The 18,462-nt window shown below is 39.9% G+C and overlaps 2 protein-coding genes and 1 long non-coding RNA gene across 3 annotated transcripts in view; 2 read left to right on the forward strand and 1 right to left on the reverse strand.

Annotated features, from left to right (window-relative positions):
* Nucleotides 1-4,698: 4,698 nt before the first annotated feature.
* On the forward strand, nucleotides 4,699-10,746 carry LOC139937295 (uncharacterized). Its single transcript, XM_071932399.1, has 7 exons — nucleotides 4,699-4,898; nucleotides 5,368-5,441; nucleotides 6,395-6,644; nucleotides 6,825-6,874; nucleotides 7,748-8,012; nucleotides 8,534-9,062; nucleotides 9,620-10,746. The coding sequence occupies exons 1-7, from the start codon at nucleotides 4,699-4,701 to the stop codon at nucleotides 9,665-9,667; spliced, it is 1,416 nt and encodes a 471-aa protein (XP_071788500.1). The 3' UTR covers nucleotides 9,668-10,746.
* Nucleotides 10,747-12,284: 1,538 nt separating this feature from the next.
* Nucleotides 12,285-18,462, forward strand: part of LOC139937520 (uncharacterized) — a 38,932-nt gene continuing 32,754 nt past the window's right edge. The window contains exon 1 of the mRNA XM_071932690.1: nucleotides 12,285-12,316. The gene's annotated coding sequence lies outside the window, so the exon portion shown is untranslated. The remainder of the gene's footprint in view (nucleotides 12,317-18,462) is intronic.
* On the reverse strand, nucleotides 14,119-16,996 carry LOC139937485 (uncharacterized). The gene is made up of 3 exons (XR_011786065.1): nucleotides 16,583-16,996; nucleotides 15,748-15,860; nucleotides 14,119-15,295 (listed from the first exon to the last, which is right to left on the reverse strand). It is a non-coding gene; the product is annotated as an uncharacterized lncRNA (long non-coding RNA).

Below are 18,462 nucleotides of genomic sequence, written 5' to 3' on the forward strand. Positions count from 1 at the left end.
TAAACTGTTCTTGAATGATGTTGAGTGAGTCTGACAGTTTCACAGTTTTAGGTAGGGAGCTCCAAAGCCTATAGTAGTTGCGCTCTGAAAACCTCCCCCAATCGATTATTAAACAAGCCGTATAGCAGTATGCGCGCGCCGTCAATAATAAAAATAGTAATAGAAAATGCCAACTTCTTCGGAGGGCAGAAAAAAAATGATAACGTACGTAAGTTACCGGTCGCACTCCAACTTCTGTGCACCTCCACCGGGTGCGGCCAATGGGAGCGTGTATGCAAATCTATTTTTTTCACACACCGGGTCATACTTCCTGCAAATGTTGTTATATAACAGGGCTGCCGTTGCAGAGAATGTTTAGCACGAGTTCAAAACAAGTCAGCTGATTGCAAATTATTCGTTGCGAATTTATGGTGACTTCACCTTCGTATCGCATTCGTATTCGCTTGGAGTATGAACCGAAGCGTTGCCACGGGAACTAGTTTTGCCGACTTCCAGTGCCGAGGGTAGCTCATGTCGACTATTCGCCCTCAAACCGTACAATATCTATACTATTAAAAGCGTAACTCGCGCCATCTTGGACTGAAAATTAGAAGGTCCAGTGGCATGGCATCCTTGTGGAATCCAACACGGTTGTGTCTTTACAGACGTCGGGTTGCAAGTCTACAAAACCCTGAACCGAACTCCCTCTTACGAGTTGTCTGATTGGCTGGAGTCACGAGCGATATCTCCTAACATGTGTTGTCTGGTTTTGATATGGGCCACCTGTTGGTCGAAGGGGGAAGCCGTAGGCTGCACACAGAGTCACCTCTGTGGTTGTCTGGTTTTGATATGGGCCACCTGTTGGTCTAAGGGGGGGGGGGGGGGGGGGGGGGCGGGTGGGGGAGCTGTAGGCAACCTCGGACTCCCATTAACATTCCAGAGTGACTCATTGATGTTTCGCAGAGGGGTAAATGGCACTGTGTATATACCATTTTGTACAGGGGGGGGGGGGGGGTTAATTTCGCGTGTTAAATTAAAAACATTAGGCTTTAATACATGCATCTGCTACATATGTGTTTATTACAATTAAGTCACTCATGTAGGCCTGCCCAACTTTCAAGCATTTTTTAAACGCATCAAACAGCAACCCATTGTTGTGAAACTTTATTTGTTCCATTTAACTCTGCACCGTTAGTCGTACAGTCCATATGTCATCCCCCACACACAGAAAGAAAGTAAATACATTACTGATTCTTTTCATATACATTGTACAGGTTTTGCCAGTTAAACCTACAAAAGAGTACATGAAATCACCGTTTAAGAATAGTACGCTTTCATAGTTACGAACTTTGTGAAACATCAACGGCTGTTTTTGAAGCTGTAAACGAACATTCCATTCAAAGTTCTGAAGCAACAAAATTGTTAGAACGCAGTTTGGTCCGGACTCAGGATGTAGATTTTGCCAAATCCGTTTTGTATTAAGCAATCGGCCGTCAGGTTTTGTCATTGAAAGAGCCCTCATGTGCAGCTGAATCGGGTACTTTTTACGAATTTCTCCATACAAAATTAACCAAACTGGCCTACAACCCTTAAAACAACAAGGCAAATGTTTTCGGAAAGTGAATTAAGTGAGAGGATGTAGGGGTAGCTGGCATACAAACCCTCAAAATAACTAGGCAAACGTTTTCTGAAAGTGAATTAAATGAGAGAATGTAGGAGTAGTTATTAAAGACCAATAAAATTACCGTTTCTATTATTTTAGTTTGTATAGGTTTCCACAGATAATTATGATAACGTATAAACTTGGATGTTTTATCAGGGGACTTCGTCACGCGGATGTTGACCAGAAAGTTTACATGAGAATTAATTGATATGAGAAAAAACTAAAAATTAATGAGGCCGACGCTCTGTTACTCCCAAAAGCGGTGGTAAAAACAGTAGATAAGATGTTGCTCAGCATGTTCCGAAAACTCACTTTATTTGGTGCTCAGACAGCTTTTTATGCGTCGTTGGACGTACGCCTTAGATTCTAAAATCGTGTACACGTCATTGGAAACAAAGCAAAAATCATTCAACAGTTATAGCAACCAATCATTAAATATATTTATTTTCAATACAATTTTGCAGAAATTGACTTTGTCGTTTAAGTCCATACCAACTGGCGCGTTTTTGTTTATCTGCTGTATACCAGAACTTCTTCGAAGCTTCCTTTTCAGTCAGATAAACTCCGCGGCTATTATAGTGGCTGTGATTATGAGTTTGTTTTAAAAGAGGGTACCACTTTCATACAAGCCTTTTCAGTCGGATTTCTCCTCTGCTATTAGCAGCGGTGATAATTGATGAGGGGGGAGACCAGACTTAGACCACTCAAATTCGTGGCTATCGGTGACTATGGATTTGTTGCTAAGGGAACCAAATACCACTGCTGATTCCGAATTCAGCGTGTTATACATTGTCCGATTTGCCCATCTCCATATAAATTAACCAAACAGGACGTACAGACCCTCAAAATAACAAGGCAAATGTTTCACAAAGTTCGTAACTATATTACCTGTAAGAATACCTCCCTTGCCCCCACATTACCTTTTACAACATTTGTGTACTAGAATCTTCTAATCTAGCGGGGTACCGCGCGAAGCGCGGCATCCCGCTAGTTTGTACTAAAGGCAGTGGACACTATTGGTAATTACTCAATTCATAATCATTAGCATAAAACCTTATTTGGTGACGAGTAATGGGGAGCGGTTGATGGTATAAAACAGTGTGAGAAACGGCTCTCTCTGAAGTGACATAGTTTTGAGACAGAAGTAATTTTCCACGAACTTGACTTCGAGAACTCAGATTTAGAATTTGAGAACCGAAATGAACCATCTAAACGCACTCAACTTCGTGTGACAAGGGTGTTTTTTCTTTCATTAATATCTCGCAGCTTTGACGACCAATTGGGCTCAAAATTTCACAGGTTTGTTATTTTATGCATATGTTGAGATACACAAAGTGAGAAGACTGGTCTTTGACAATTACCAATAGTGTCCAGTGTCTTTAATAACGCCGTAATATATCATTTATGTCGTTAAAATGCCGTTAAATACTTCCTTATATAACCATTACTCTTTTTAAGATAATAGAGTACTAACTTTGGTTTTTACCCATACACCGATGTGTGTAAGCACTGTATACTCAGTACTTTCCCGAGTCCTGTGAAAAAATATCACAGGCATGTTACTCGGGTGGGATTCGAACCCACGACCCTTGCAATTCTAGAGCAGTGTCTTACCAACTAGACTACCGAGGTTGCCCGGCAGCTAGAGGCAGTTCGAATCCTATATTTTGGCAGCGGGTACCGCAACGATATAATAGATGTTAAATTTGCATCGGGGATAAAGAATACTAACTTTGGTTTTTACCCATACACCGATGTGTGTAAGCACTGTATACTCAGTACTTTCCCGAGTCCTGTGAAAAAATATCACAGGACTCGGGAAAGGACTGAGTATACAGTGCTTACACACATCGGTGTATGGGTAAAAACCAAAGTTAGTATTCTTTATCCCCGATGCAAATTTAACATCTATTAAGATAATAGAGATCAATGTTTTAAACCTGTTTCGGGCGTCAAAACACCGCAGATTGGGCACTATTTTTTACACCGTCAATTAGGGCTTAATGACGTCGCAATTTATACTTCCATGTTGAAAAAGTATTTTGTCGTTGGCGGAATGATCAGCCATCAGCGTAGAAAGAGATGATTAGATACAAACTGCTCTTAACACAATATAACGTAAAGTTAGAGACTTTCACGTATTATATCCGTTTGAACATCATGGGTGGATCACAAACTTGTTGAATTTAACAGTAATGCTTCCGTGTCAACCGGAGTCTACTAGGGTTTCGTATTCAGTTCCGGGTATTATGTTTTGCTTTCGGTTTATATGTAGAGTAGAAAAAGAAAAACAAGAAACAAAAAATTTGTAACTTCCTTTAAGTGAGATGAAAACATTGTCATGTTTCCATAATTGGTATTCAATCCAATAACGATGTTCGGCAGTGATTTTCGGCAGCACCTTCTTGGGGACATTGAATGTTCGGAGCTCAGCCGAAGCGCATTGTGTTTACATGACGCTGTTTAACATTAACGGCAGTTTGACAACGGCAATGCTCTTCTCTACAGTCTTCCTAACAACCAGATTTCCCGACTTCAACGGCTCCAAAATACTGCTGCCCGCATTGTGACACTGTCTAGAAAATCCTGTTCTATCACCCCCATTCTGAAACAACTACACTGGCTCCCTATCTCTCAACGAATCATCTTCAAGCTGATGCTCATTGTCCACAAAGCTCTAAATGGCAAGGCTCCCCACTATATTTCTGAACTGCTTCAAGTTTACACCCCATCAAGGAATCTTCGATCAAGTTCCATGCTTCTCCTCATTGAACCCAAGTCTCGACACTCATGGGGTGACAGGTCTTTTTCTGTAGCCGCACCACGCATCTGGAACTCTCTACCACTTAATCTTCGATCTTGTCTTTGTACCGCAAAATTCAAGTCTCTTCTCAAAACTTACCTTATGTCACAGGTTTTCAATGACTAATTTTGTTGTGTCTGTTTTTCTTTGTGTTGTGTTTTTGTTTTGTTTTGTTTTGGTTTACTGCGCCTTGAACACCCAGCAGGGTGGATATGTGCGCATTACAAGTCTTATTATTATTATTATTATTAAGATGGCAATGTTTTTATGTGGAATCCGTTGTGTTTTGAATTTCAAATCGTTATCTTGGATACTAGTCTTACCAGCCATTTCATCAGGCTTGAAGGCTCATTCAGTATCAGGCTATCAGGCCATGCAGCAAAGACAACGAAGGCAAAGCCGTGTTGGTGGTGACCTGTGGGTTGCGCAGGCACTGAATAATATCTGCCCTTGGTAAGTCTGAAGAACTGGTCCTCAAGTATTATAAAGAAATGTTCTTATAAATTGTTGTTGAGTATGAACAGTTACTCGTTACTAAGGGAACAAAAGAGTAGGCGATGAAGTCTTAATCGGCTGTTTAAAACTTGAAGGGTCATAGTCGTGTGATAAAGGCCCAAAGTCACTCTTTTATTCCCACTCATAAATGACATTTTGTTAAAAAAACACGAAAAATGGGAAAATATGTCCAACAAATTACAAACAATTTCAATTTCAAAAAAAGAAAGGAGTACAGTGGGTGAATATCGACCAAAATGCGCAACAACAATCCTCCGTTCTTTCTATTTGGTTTTAGTTATTGTTCACGTCAAAACTTGGTGCATTCGAAACATTCCCCCCTCGTTTACTGCACTCATATTGATCCAACCTTTAGCTATTTCTTCATTTTTAATTTGAATCTTTGTTGCGTGGATTGCACCTTCAGGGCTGAATGTCGCGGCTGGATTGGTTGCACGCGGAATCTACGGCGGTGTCCCACCACACCGGCAAACTTCAGAGGTAAGTAGACACTTATGTACGGTGGCCCACAACTGTCACGGCAAAACAAAAAGCGCCACGGCAAAACAAAAAGCGCCACGGCAAAACAAAAAGCGCCACGGCAAAACAAAAAGCGCCACGGCAAAACAAAAAGCGCCATGGCAAAACAAAAAGCGCCATGGCAAAACAAAAAGCGTCATGGCAAAACAAAAAGCGCCACGGCAAAACAAAAAGCGCCACGGCTAAACAGAAAGCGCCATGGCAAAACGCAAAGAGCCACGGCAAAACGTAAAGAGTCACGGCAAATCGCAAAGAGCCACGGCAAAACGCAAAGAGCCACGGCAAAACAAAAAGCATGTGGGTTAAAGGTCGTTAAGAGTCGCGGTGATTCATGGGATAGGATATAAATGGTCAGCACGCGCAGTGTGCAGTTGATCTTTAGGCTCACGTAATGTGTTGTCGGAAATCGTGTTGGTTTCGACGACGACGACGACGACAGCGACAGCATTTAGCCCTGAAGGTGACATCCACACAACAGAGTCCACTTAAAGATGTAGAAACAGCGACAGCGACAACGACGACGACGAAAACGACGACGAAAACGACAACAATAAGAACAACAACAACAACATCACTAACAATAACAGCAAATAACATAATCGATAATTACGAAAAACTCAGAAGTGTACAAAAATATAAAAATCACATTAAAATGGTAAACGAATAGGTTATAAACAAGTTTCATAACATTCCCGTCAAAAACAACTTCGCTCAAATACCTGTAAAATGGTGACTACTATTAAATCTACTACCATTTTGTTTCATTTAGACGTTGTTTTAAATAGTTGACAATGCAAAAGAACTGTTGAGATGGTTTGCCTTTGGATTACAAAACATTTTATGTAGTTTAAAAAGTGTATTAATATCAGAATGTGGGATTATTTAAGAAACGCATAGTTTGTATAATATTCCAGAAACCGATATAGTGCTTGAGTCTCGTGATTTTTCACGTCCACAACGTATGGACCTCGGTACCTGTTATGTATATTCACCCCCTGGCGACCCAGCACCCGACGACCGGTGTAAAGAGGGCCCGAAGAAGGACGAGTGTGCCTGCTTCAACATGGGGAGCCTCATATTACGTATTGGATATAAAGAGAAGGGGGAAACCCATCCTTATTACGATGCTCCCATTGGAGATTTATGTGAAAGTAGAATCAACTGGTGAGTACTCTTGGTGTTTTCACGTAAAGTATGCATTCATTAAGAGCTCGAACGAGGGGGGACGAAGAAAAGAGAAACGACATTCTGCTTGGAATGACTTTGAGCCTGTATATTCAAAAGACAACTGCTCGAAAAATTCCTATGTCATTCTAATAATACTATGGTTTATGTTCTCCACAGCCGTTGTACTACAACACCATCAACAACTGGAGGAGGACCGACGACTAGTGGTGAGTACAGTTCATGTGTCTCCCCTTTTTCCATGTGTCCCTGCCCCCTTCTTTTTCTGAATCACTTCTTGTCATTTACGGCATCTTAAAAAGACGTGAGCTTTGCTGAATTTCAGTTAACATGTCTTCAGATTTTAGTTGTGTAAAAAAACAATTAATTCGAATACCCTTATCAAGTGATTCGCGAAAAGCTCCGTTACGTAATCACTCATGTTACGTCATAGTTGTATAGCCGCTTTGTTGCAGTTTGTAGATATAAACAAAGAAAACTACCAGATATGACTTGAACGCATTGTCATTATGACGCGCGCCGTCACCGGCAGAAGTGCTTTTAGTTTTTCAAAACCTTGAGGTTTTGGCCTGATTTTTTAAGTGATAGTTACGAAAAACTCAGAAGTGTACAGGATATAAAAATTACATTTAAATGGTAAACAAACAAGTTATAAACAAGATTAAATAGCATCCCTTCATAAACAAATTTGCTCAAGTGGCTGTTTAAAGGCTTTGGGTACTCTTTGTGACACAAAAACACAAGGCCTACAGATTTACAATAAACTTACACGGTTTGAAGATAATGGTGGTAGAAATTAGTAAAACAAGTTGCTACAAAAAAAATCGCATATTGGTAGTCACTCAAAATACTTTTCTGGGAAAAGCATACCGACCGAAACGTCGAGTTGAAACCAAGTGTTCTTTTCAGAACCACCCCAGAGAAACTTAGAAGACGAACAGAGCATACTGATCGAAACTTCGAGTTGAAACAAACGGTACTTTTCAGAACCACCCCAACTCATTAGAGATTATCTGTACACGGTGTTACCGCAAACCTTCGTTATATTTTTTATATAAACATTTTTGTGTGTGTTCCTGCAGCTTCGTCTCCAGCTACACCCACCACGACACCCAGACCCGCTGTACTAACGTCTTCACAAACTACCTCGCGGTTATTGTCACAAGCAATCACCGTTGTCCCACCACCAAACGAGGGACCAACCTACATTGACCATTGGTACGTTTGGCCTCCCCTTGTGGTTGCGATGACTGCGTTGGCAACATGCCTCTTGGTGGCGCTACATCGACGGAGATGCAACGTCATCAGGACGACTTTGACGAAAGTGACGTCAACAAGTCAAAATGAGTACGTTATGATGCTATTTTAGAATAAGTCATTATGATTACAATTAGTATTTGATACTATTATGTTGTGATATGAGAACAGAAGCCTCCAGTGTTTGACTAAAATTGCTCGATTAAAAGGTCCGGTTAAACCTTTTTGGAAATTGCCACAGTATGTTTTTAATCATCACTTGGTGCATCCCAACATATGCATACATAACGCACCTTGGAAACAAAATTGTCATTTAAGTTGTAAGAAAACTTGGAAAGAAAAAAAATACCATTAATTTATAGAATTTGGTGCTTCAGATGCCTGAAGCTTTCTCACAATTGGTATTATTCAATTTTGTGTGTGTGTGAAAAATCACCTTTCTGTCTAAAAAAATGTATGCAACTTTAAATGAGTCGTTTTTAACAGTGTCTCCTAATAGATCTCGCCAGTGCTGTCTACCAAGTACGTTTTCATGATTATTAATTTGTCGAGTAATAACCACAAGTACACACTACTAACGTGTTTTGGTTTATTTTATATATTGTGGACAGTGTTGAAATGGATGAAGATGGTTATCTAGCTGTGAGCCGACTCACGAATAAAGTCCGTACAACCCATGATAATGAGAATGCCCAGTCAGACAAGAGTGTGGCGGCATACCAGGAACTGAAGACCACCGATCCCGGGGGATACGCCGAACTTCGGCCGTACCAAGAACTGAAAATCAGCAGTGGAAGATCTGCTGAACCTCTGCAGTACGAAGAACCGAAGATCAGTAGTGGATCTGCTGACATTTTGCTGTACGAAGAACCGAAGATCAGTAGTGGAGGATCTGCCGACATTCTGCAGTACGAAGAACCGAAGATCAGTAGTGGATCTGCCGACGTTCTGCAGTACGAAGAACCGAAGATAAGTAGTAGAGGATCTGCCGACATTCTGCAGTACGAGGAACCGGAGATGCGCGACAGAGGGTCTGACGACGTTCTGCAGTTGGAACATCCGATTTGGGAACCCATCCGAAGCTATGACCACGCTGAACCATATGCACAGATGGAGTGCTCTGGGTTGACCCCCAAAAAGGTGAATTCGTAAACGATACTTTATACTCCATCACACCGATCTCGTTCTCACTACGTTTTGAAAAATGTAGGCTTGTTGCAAGAATACAGTAATGTGCGCGACGAGGAGGGAGTGAGCGGGGATTGCGGTAGTTGAGTGATAGTATAGTATGAATAACAACGTCCATGCAACATGACTACATTTTTCCCAGAACGTAGTGAGAATGGAGGTGTTACATTCAATTATTTAAATAAGCATTATATTATTTTTAATTAAGCAATTCAGTGCACACTGAAACATGTGCTTGTATCAAAGATGATGCCTGCATACTTGCTGCCTTTTTAAAAAGCTTTGTTTATTGGTTACTTGTTTGTACTGTTTTCATGGAGAATGGAAATAAATGTGAGTTTGAACTGAACAAGAGGTTAGGGTCTTAGATTGGTACTAGTAAGTCCAAAAGTTGTTGATAACTTATTTATTTCGAATTAATATTGTTTGGAGACTTTTTTTCACCCACAATTATCTGAATCCTTCCTCATGGACTAACCAAAACTGACATTTACTTTTAACATACACAGAATGTCAACCTAAAGATGATGGGGAAAGCAACGGGCAACCTAGCCTGAACATCTGACGTCACACTTCGAAGCTCGTGACTTAAACCAGACACCAGCCTTGATCTTTACAAGTGTACCTTTGACCTCTCAGCGGAGATTTGCAGTCAAATCATAATTACATGTTATATGCAACAAACAAATGCACATCATTATACAACTATTATGCACACCGCATGCGGACGACCAAAAGTGCAGCTGACAAACACCACCTCGAACCAATGAAAACAAATGGAAAGCTTACGTCACTGGACGTTTATCCAATGAAATCATTGTATCAAATTAAATCATTTGACCCGTAACATCCGTGCCCGTCTTTATCCTGAAGACAGGGGACCAGTCTGAGACGACGCTTGTAATGAGAGTCAATGGTCTTCGGGACCTGGGATGCCCAACGAATTATGAACGAGATTGTATGTATATTTGGTTTGCGGTAACACCATGTGTGTATCTACTTGCTAGATAGGGTTGTTCTTAGAGAACTGTCTTGCTTTATTCTACTGCCGCGGAGTAGATAATCGGAGGTTCGGGAGACTTCGGAGGTTCGAGAGATTGTAGTAATGAGTGTAGACTAAGAACAAATATGAGCACATGTAAGTTTATAATAACGGTAATTAGCTCCCAATACAGCAAGCAAGTATTTCATGTATTTGTGGCTCATTGGAAACTATGCGACCAATCCCTTTTACAAGAATTAACATAAGTTGATTGGTGACTGGTTTTAGGTACAATGTTTGACGCATATCTCAACACAAATCTACTCAATACAAATATTATTTGAAAATACATGTTGTGAATGTTAATTTCAAAAATCAAAATTTACCACAACAACAACAACCAACCAGTGTCCGCCTGTAATAGTAAATAAGGATTATTTCATTAAATTTATGTACACAGACGATTTAGAGAATAAAGAGGGTTTCGTTTATGACGTAGAGATGTTGGACAAAGAGTAGATAACTTTAATGCTATTGTATTGTCTCTAGCACCACTTCTTATCTTTTCAAAGTATACTACTTAATAAATTTTAAGGGGAGAGTGGTAGAGATTAAGTTATTTCCCCATTTCTATTAATTAACAGTACTTTTAGTTTTATTATTATCTGTAGTTATTATTATTATTTTTTTGGTAGGGGGGGGGGTGGGGCTTCTGCATTGATTGTTGTCCGTGATCATTTTCCGGGTAAAATTTCGATAATGATATTCTGTGCTAAAAATTAAAATGGAGTCTTTTGTTATTGTGACATACTGAAACCGCTCCGATTTCTTTCTTTTTCTTTTAAACTTTGGTGTAAACTAAACACAAAACACGACATAGACCTTTATCACGCTGTCACCATCTTGGTCATGTTCCCTGTTTTCGATAGAAGTAACTAGAATGCTAACATTCATTGCGCAAACATGGCACCATACTATTATTACGTTCAGCGTCAGTTTGGTTACAATGGGTTGGAATGGAGTAAAATCAAGATGCGGCCACACTGTGATAAAGGTCTACACTGGCGCTCTCCATATCTATATTTTGTTCTGGGCCTCAAAGTTCGGAGTCACCAACCGTACACTACTGTTTTACCAGACCTCAAATCAACTCTCAAAACGTTGAACTGGATACCTGACCTAACTGGACCTGGCTTGTATGGAATCCGGACAACAGTATAACCTGACTATGTTGTGCATGTAAAGTACTGTCGTCTGCGCTGTTTTAAATGTGATTTTCTTTTTAGGGACAAAGACTCAAAATTAGCCTTAGTAGCCATCATTTTCGAAATCAGCACCCCCCAAATTAGGTAATTTAGATATGGTACCAACTTTTACTCAAAAAATGCCGCTCACCTCCTTAATTAGAGCCCTTTGGTCTAGACTATTTCTGTAGCCAGGGATCACATCCAAAGATATTAATAGAGCGCCCTTTAATAATTTGCTCACAACCATCTTGCAATACAAATTACCCAGACAATTCCACCTGTGATTTGATAACCCCCCTAAATCACCACGTCTGCGCATTTTGAGAAAAAAAAACCCCTTTTATGTACCAAAGCGTTGAAACAGCACACAGCGTTGTTTTTATTCTGTCAGGTGTTCCCATGCATCTGGCGCATTCCCCGCATTCTTTACCCAAGACTTTGGCAAAACTATTATGCAAATCTCCTTGTTATGCACATGAGTTTTTATTTTTTGCAACGCGCTATTTTCGACAACAACAGGGGATCAAACACGTGAGGTAACGAATGGGATCTGGACAGCGCTGTACAGTTTATCGTCTGCTCAAACAGCACACGTCCATTGTGTCACTACACATTCTAGGAAACATTCAACAGTTTATATCAAGCTTTAATGAAGAAATTCACACGAATACGGAGCCAGTTAGTTTGCCACAGAGTGAGTATTAATGGTCGACATTCATGTTCACTGCGTGGGACCATATAGCTCTAAAATGGAGGCCTAGCTTTCTCTCCAAGGCATCTGTAGAAACTACCAGCTCACGGGGGCACAGCTGGGTGCAAAACACAGCCCACAGGGGACCAGAGCTGCTACACAAGGCTCATGGGGGACAGAGCTTCTATTGCCCGGTCACCGTGGATGGCCGGCCACTGCCGCTGCGTGTATATCCAAGAGGGAACGGAATGTGTGATCGCTACAAAGAAGTTTACTGGCCTGGAAGGTAAACACCCATCTATTGCGATGTCCGTTGTCATAATTAAATCATTTGTGTTTAATTATTAAAGGAACATCACACTCAGAATTGGCATTTGCAAACAAAACACTTGATGGCGGTGTAAGCCTATGATTTATGTTAAAGATGGACTATAACAGATTATTGATATAGCCAATATTACTATTTTTGTACAAGAAATGTAAAATAAGGACTGATATTTTAGTAGTATTCAATAAAACCTTTACCTTCATGCAAAAAAAACACAAATTCGCGCGGCGTACTCCGACCCAGAAAACTCAGTTTCGGCAAAAGCCGGTGACCCACGAACCATTCATACACAGTGTGTGACGTCACACCACGTACCGAAGCTCTGTACACAGTGTGTCAGGTCGATCGTGTGCGTGCATTTTACATGTACGTTGAATGTGGAATAACATCGGACACTATAGGCTGCATTTTTTTGACACAAAAAAACAGCAAAACTGTCCGATGGCAGCGGGTCTTGGGAAAACCACAGTATAGATGAGGAAAAGGCATTTCAGGGAGGCACTTCAGAGGAAAGTGAGGGCTCTAGCGATAAGGGGAGCTCACCGGACGAGAGAGAAGCCGAAGACGTGTTATGAGTGCATGTAGTTAACCAGCCCGGGGACGATGATCGTCAGGCCGAAGACGATGAGCCAAACCTTGATGATCGACGGCTAAAGACAGACTGGTAAGGCCACAAAACGTTTCATGAATTATACTGAATGATGCTTCGTTTGATCAGTTTATTTCTGCTCCCAAAAATAGTTGAAGGCTATCCTTGACTAAATTAAAACATGAACGAACATGATGGACAAGGTTTATTGTTTACCTCCATTCACGTTATAATACATGTATGTGAACAACACATGCACTGACTTAGGCAGTAGAAATGTGAGGGGAGGGGTAATTTTTGTCTTGCGTTTTATACTTTGTTGGCAAAATTCATACATTATCAATTTAAACTGATATTGTAGATAACCTATGTTGTTGTTTTTCTCCACCAAGTAACTGCGTGGTGGTTGACACATGTGCATCTACACAAATATCTCATGTACATGTATGTAACTGCTACTTTGGATTATGATTGCCTTCTGGCATAGGTATAGTTTTAAAGCAATTCAGGTACACACATGCAATATTAACACTTCACCATGCAAACCAAACATCTGTTGTTAATAATTTTGTATGAATTCTTTTGTTTTGTTTTACAGAAAACACTGCAATGATGATTATCAGCAAATGGTGAGCTTAGGACTATCTTGTCCGTTCAACCGCTGCCACTGACATCATGTTTGATGGCAGCAACACGAAGGACGTTTCCAAACCCTCGTGTACAGTACAGTTGGAAGGATTTTCGTATCCACCAACGGATTAGGCAGCTTTGCTTTGGTTTATTTGTCTTCAGTCGTAACAATTTTCCAAGTTATAATGATCCGGAGGGAGTGAGAAATAATTTGATAAGCCATAATAATTTACGTAGAAATGTATATTATTTCATTTTGTTTCTTTCAGATGGGTGGGTGGTTCAAATTGATTAATTTAATTTGAACCACCCACCCCTCTGAAAGACACAAAATGTAAATTACTATGGCTTATAAAATTAGGTGTGTGGTTCAAATTGATTAATTTAGCACTTATGTGCAATAAACTTGTCCCCAGTTGTCAACGATACACTATGATTAACATGGTAACAACATTCAACTTGGTTAGCAGAAATATAAAAACAAAACAAAAAACAGAAGCCATGTACACCTCCATAATAACGACAACACTAAAACTGTATGTATTTGCAAACGACAATAGTTTATTTTTGAGTTTAAAATATCAAAATTGAAAAAAAGGTTGCCTAGTGATAGCGAAATCATCTGAACATTCCGTCATCAAAAAAAGTTAACTATACAACCCTGTCAACGCCCCTCCCCCCCAAAAAAAGAAAACCTAAGCCATGTTATGTACCTAGTTAGCTGTGGTTCTCTTTGTAAATTGTAAATTAAGTTGTACATTAAAAGAATATAATAAAATCATTGTGTACAGACCATGTCATTCTGTTTTTAAACAAAGTTGATTGTACTACCCTGGTTACCCCCCCCAAAAAAAAAAAAATATATATAAAAAATAAAATAAAAACCCACATCAATGTGTACAAGCTAGGGCCCAATTTTATGGATCTGCTTACTGTAAACAAAGAATCGACTCTTGCGGAAGCAGGAAATTCTGTGCTTACGTCAAGCGTGTTTCACAGGTTACCAGCAAATTTTGGCTTTTGCGGGTCATGGGTGCATACTTGGTTTATACCAGGCATTCTACGCTTACAAAGTATTAAGCGCAGAAATTTAGCCTTTGGACGTAAGCAGAGAACCGTGACCATAGCGCACATTTTGGTGGTGAACAGATCCATGAAATTGGGCACAGGTCATTCTTTCTTTAAACAAGAACCTCCATGGACCCCCCCCACCAAAAAAAAGCACCAAAAAATCAATGTGTACAGGCTAGCTAGGGCCCAGTTTCATGGATCTGCATACTGTAAACAAAGAATCGGCACTTGCGAAAGCAGGGAATTCTGTGCTTACATCAAGCGCGTTTCACAGGTTACCAGCGAATTTTTGCTTTTGCCCGTCATGGGTGCATAGTTGGTTTATACCAGGCATTCTACGCTTACAAAGTAAGCTCAGAAATTTAGCGTTTGGACGTAAGCAGAGAACAGTGATCATAAGCGCAGAATTTGGTGATGAACAGATCCATGAAACTGGACACAGGTCATTCTTTCTTCAAACAAAGTTGAATCCACTACCTTTGAACCCCCACCCCCCCCCAAAAAAAAGCTGTTGCATCCTTTTCCGGCTGGTGAAGGTTGATATCAATGACACGGGGGTTACACATCAGCTGCGGATGGAGTTGTTTTCATGTCTTGTCACCCTGCTGACAATGAACAAGTGCATTGTGCATGCATTCTATGCGTATCTGTTTAATGAAAAATAAAAAACAAAACCAAATAATCGTTATGTGGGATTTCTTGAAAATTTACAAGGCAGAAATACAATCTCGGAAGGTTTGACGTAACACCATGTACTGACAATCTCTCTTTGAGTTGGCGTAATTTTGAAAAGAACCTTACAGGAGTTAACGCAAAACCAGTACAAAAGGAGTCCACATGCAACAAAACCAAGGGGGCAGGTTTTCTTTATGTCTGATAGAAAACATGACCTCCAACTACCCCCCTCCCCCAGATCTACACCTAGTACAAAACTGTTCAGGTACAGATCGGGGTGGGGGGGGGGGTTCTTGCGATTCAACACCCCATCCCCTCCCCCCCCCCTCCACCGTGAACAGTTTTCAAAGGGGCAGCTGAAAAACTAAAAATGAAGAAATCATCTGATCCTCTGAAAATTTGCATGCATAGGCCTACTACTTACCTAAAGTGCTATTGAGAATCTTAGGTCTCCATTTCTAGTTCTGGCTAGCATGTCTCCGTACTGCATTGTCTTCGTCCTGCATTCTCATTGTAGTGTAGAGCTGCGAGTTATTTCTGTACAAAAAAATATAAAAACAAAAAATAAATAAATAAATAAAAAAACTAGTGCTGAAAAAGAACTGGCCCTATTTTACAAATGCAAATATAGTAAACACTCCATAATTAACCGTGCCAAGCCAATAAACACAGCTATAGGAAAACTTCAGACTAAACTTCTCTGGAATTGGTAATTCCTGAATTAGGAGAGAAAAATTCTGAATGACCATGGATGGGCAATTATATGGATGGGAGTTTGAACATATTTTTGAGCTGTGCCTTAAAAAAAAAAGCGAACAATTCTTAGGCAGCTTTGGCAAAAACAATGTCCAGCAATCCAGTATAGACCAATATAAATACATGTCAGCGAGGCCAATAAACTGTTAACTGTAACAATCAACTTTTTAAATGGATTAATATAGTGTTCACACATGGTTGAGCATGAACATGCCAGAAAGTGTAAACCAGGGCATAAACATGCCTAAAGCACTTGGGTGGCTACATGAATTCATCACTCAACAGAGTCAATACACTATGTAGCTATTGTATGGTAGTCGGGTCAGATTCAGAGCATGAACATCGTGTCATTTGACAACAAGATGATTGTTCCTTGTATGAAAAGGGTAGAGATTGTTTACTATTTTTCTTATTACAATTACATGTACATGTATTGGGCCTGAATTAATAATGGAGATAGTTTCTCAGTAGCAGATTTTTAAAAATTATTAACAAGTACTTACCAGGCTTTTCTCCCTCTCTTTTCTGTAATGCCACTTGATTCTTTTGCTGTTCCACGGCCACTTGCGACCAGGGCCACGGCAGAGGGACCCCGCCGACGTCGTAGCATGCACAAGCAGCACTGGCTGGGGCCTGGTGGTAGAAGATCCCCCTGAATTCTCTCGATGCTTAGAGGTTTAAATTTCGGAATCGATCCAGGCTTCTTACACAAACTTTGAAACTTCTAGTGCATCCACAAACAACCAATTAATAGTCGGCAGTATTTATAGCTGATACATTAGAAACAAAAAGCTTCGTAGCACACACGCACGCCTATAGTGTGGATGAAAACGCATACACAACACACGGAGTAACATGGCGTAATCTTTGTTTACTCTCGTTGCTTCATGGGTATGACATCACCATTTTTTGACCGCGTTCATAACGTCCGCTGGTTTACAAATCCGCTTGGATTTCAGTGTTGGTTTAATAGCCGGGAACCAGTACAGGGCGGGAAATTTCAAAATCGAAGAATCGAGGTCAAATTTTTTCGGTCAAATTGTAGCAAAATTATTTGGAGAAAAACATGACCACAACAATGAATTGATAGCTGAACACAACATAAACAAGTTCTGATAGTGATTTTAATGTAGGAGTACCGTTATAGTCCATCTTTAATATACCACAAACAACTGACAAACTCGTAGAAGTTTTAGATCGGTCGAGAAAGTAGTGAAAACTGGTTTTAAAATACATCTTGCATGACAATAATAAATAAAAAAAAATAAAAAATAAAAAAACGCTCACTGAGCGATAAGCTCCAAACGGGCAGTTAATTGTATTCATTTCTCAACTATGACATTTCAGACAGAAATATTTCATGGGATATTTTCTACTATCTTCATCATTAGACCGTGTAAGTTTACTGTAAGTCTGTGATCTTCAAGATTTGTTTGTACCAATTGTATCTTTAACTGTACACGATATCGTAAAGTTAACGTTAACGCGACAGCTGAGTGGAATTTTAATACAATTCAAAAAAAGCTAAAACTTGCTTCATTTCTCTTCTCAATCAAAAAACAAACAAACTACTGAATATTAAAGGCAGTGGACACTATTGGTAATTACTCAAAATATTTATTAGCATAACACCTTTCTTGGTGACGAGTAATGGGGAGAGGTTGATGGTATAAAACATTGTGAGAAACGGCTTCTTCTGAAGTGCCATAGTTTTTGAGAAAGAAGTAATTTTCCACGAATTTGATTTCGGATTTGATTAACCTCAGGTTAAGAACTTGAGGTCTTGAAATCAACCATCTAAACGCACACAACTTCGTGTGACAAGGGTGTTTTTTTCTTTCATTATTATCTCGCAAGTTCGATGACCGATTGAGCTCAAATTTTCACAGGTTTGTTATTTTATGCATATGTTGAGATACACCAACTGTGAAGGCTAGTCTTTGACAAATACCAATAGTGTCAACTGCCTTTAAAGTCACTAGACACTATTGGTGACTGTCAAAGCCCGGTCCTCTCGTTTGGTGTGTCTCATACGCACACAATACGCCTGTGCAAATTTTGAACTCAGACAGTATTGGTCATCGAAGTTGCGAGATAACAATGGAAGAAAAACACCCTTGTCACACAATATTGTAAGCTTTAAGCTTTAATTCTCAGGTCTCAAAATCGACCTCAAATATTTTAGTGGAAAATTACTTCTTTTTCGAAAACTATATTATATGTTGCTTCAGAGGGTGCCGTTTCTCAAAATGTTTCATATTATTATTAATGGGTCTGAGTTTTTGTGCGTACAATTATCTTGAGTTATTACCAATAGTTTCCAGTGCCTTTAAAGAAGAACAACAATTCATGATGTTGGGGTATTTTAAATACTTTGTTGATG

This window comes from Asterias amurensis, chromosome 5, assembly GCF_032118995.1.
Source record: "Asterias amurensis chromosome 5, ASM3211899v1".
Taxonomy (NCBI): Eukaryota; Metazoa; Echinodermata; class Asteroidea; order Forcipulatida; family Asteriidae; genus Asterias; species Asterias amurensis.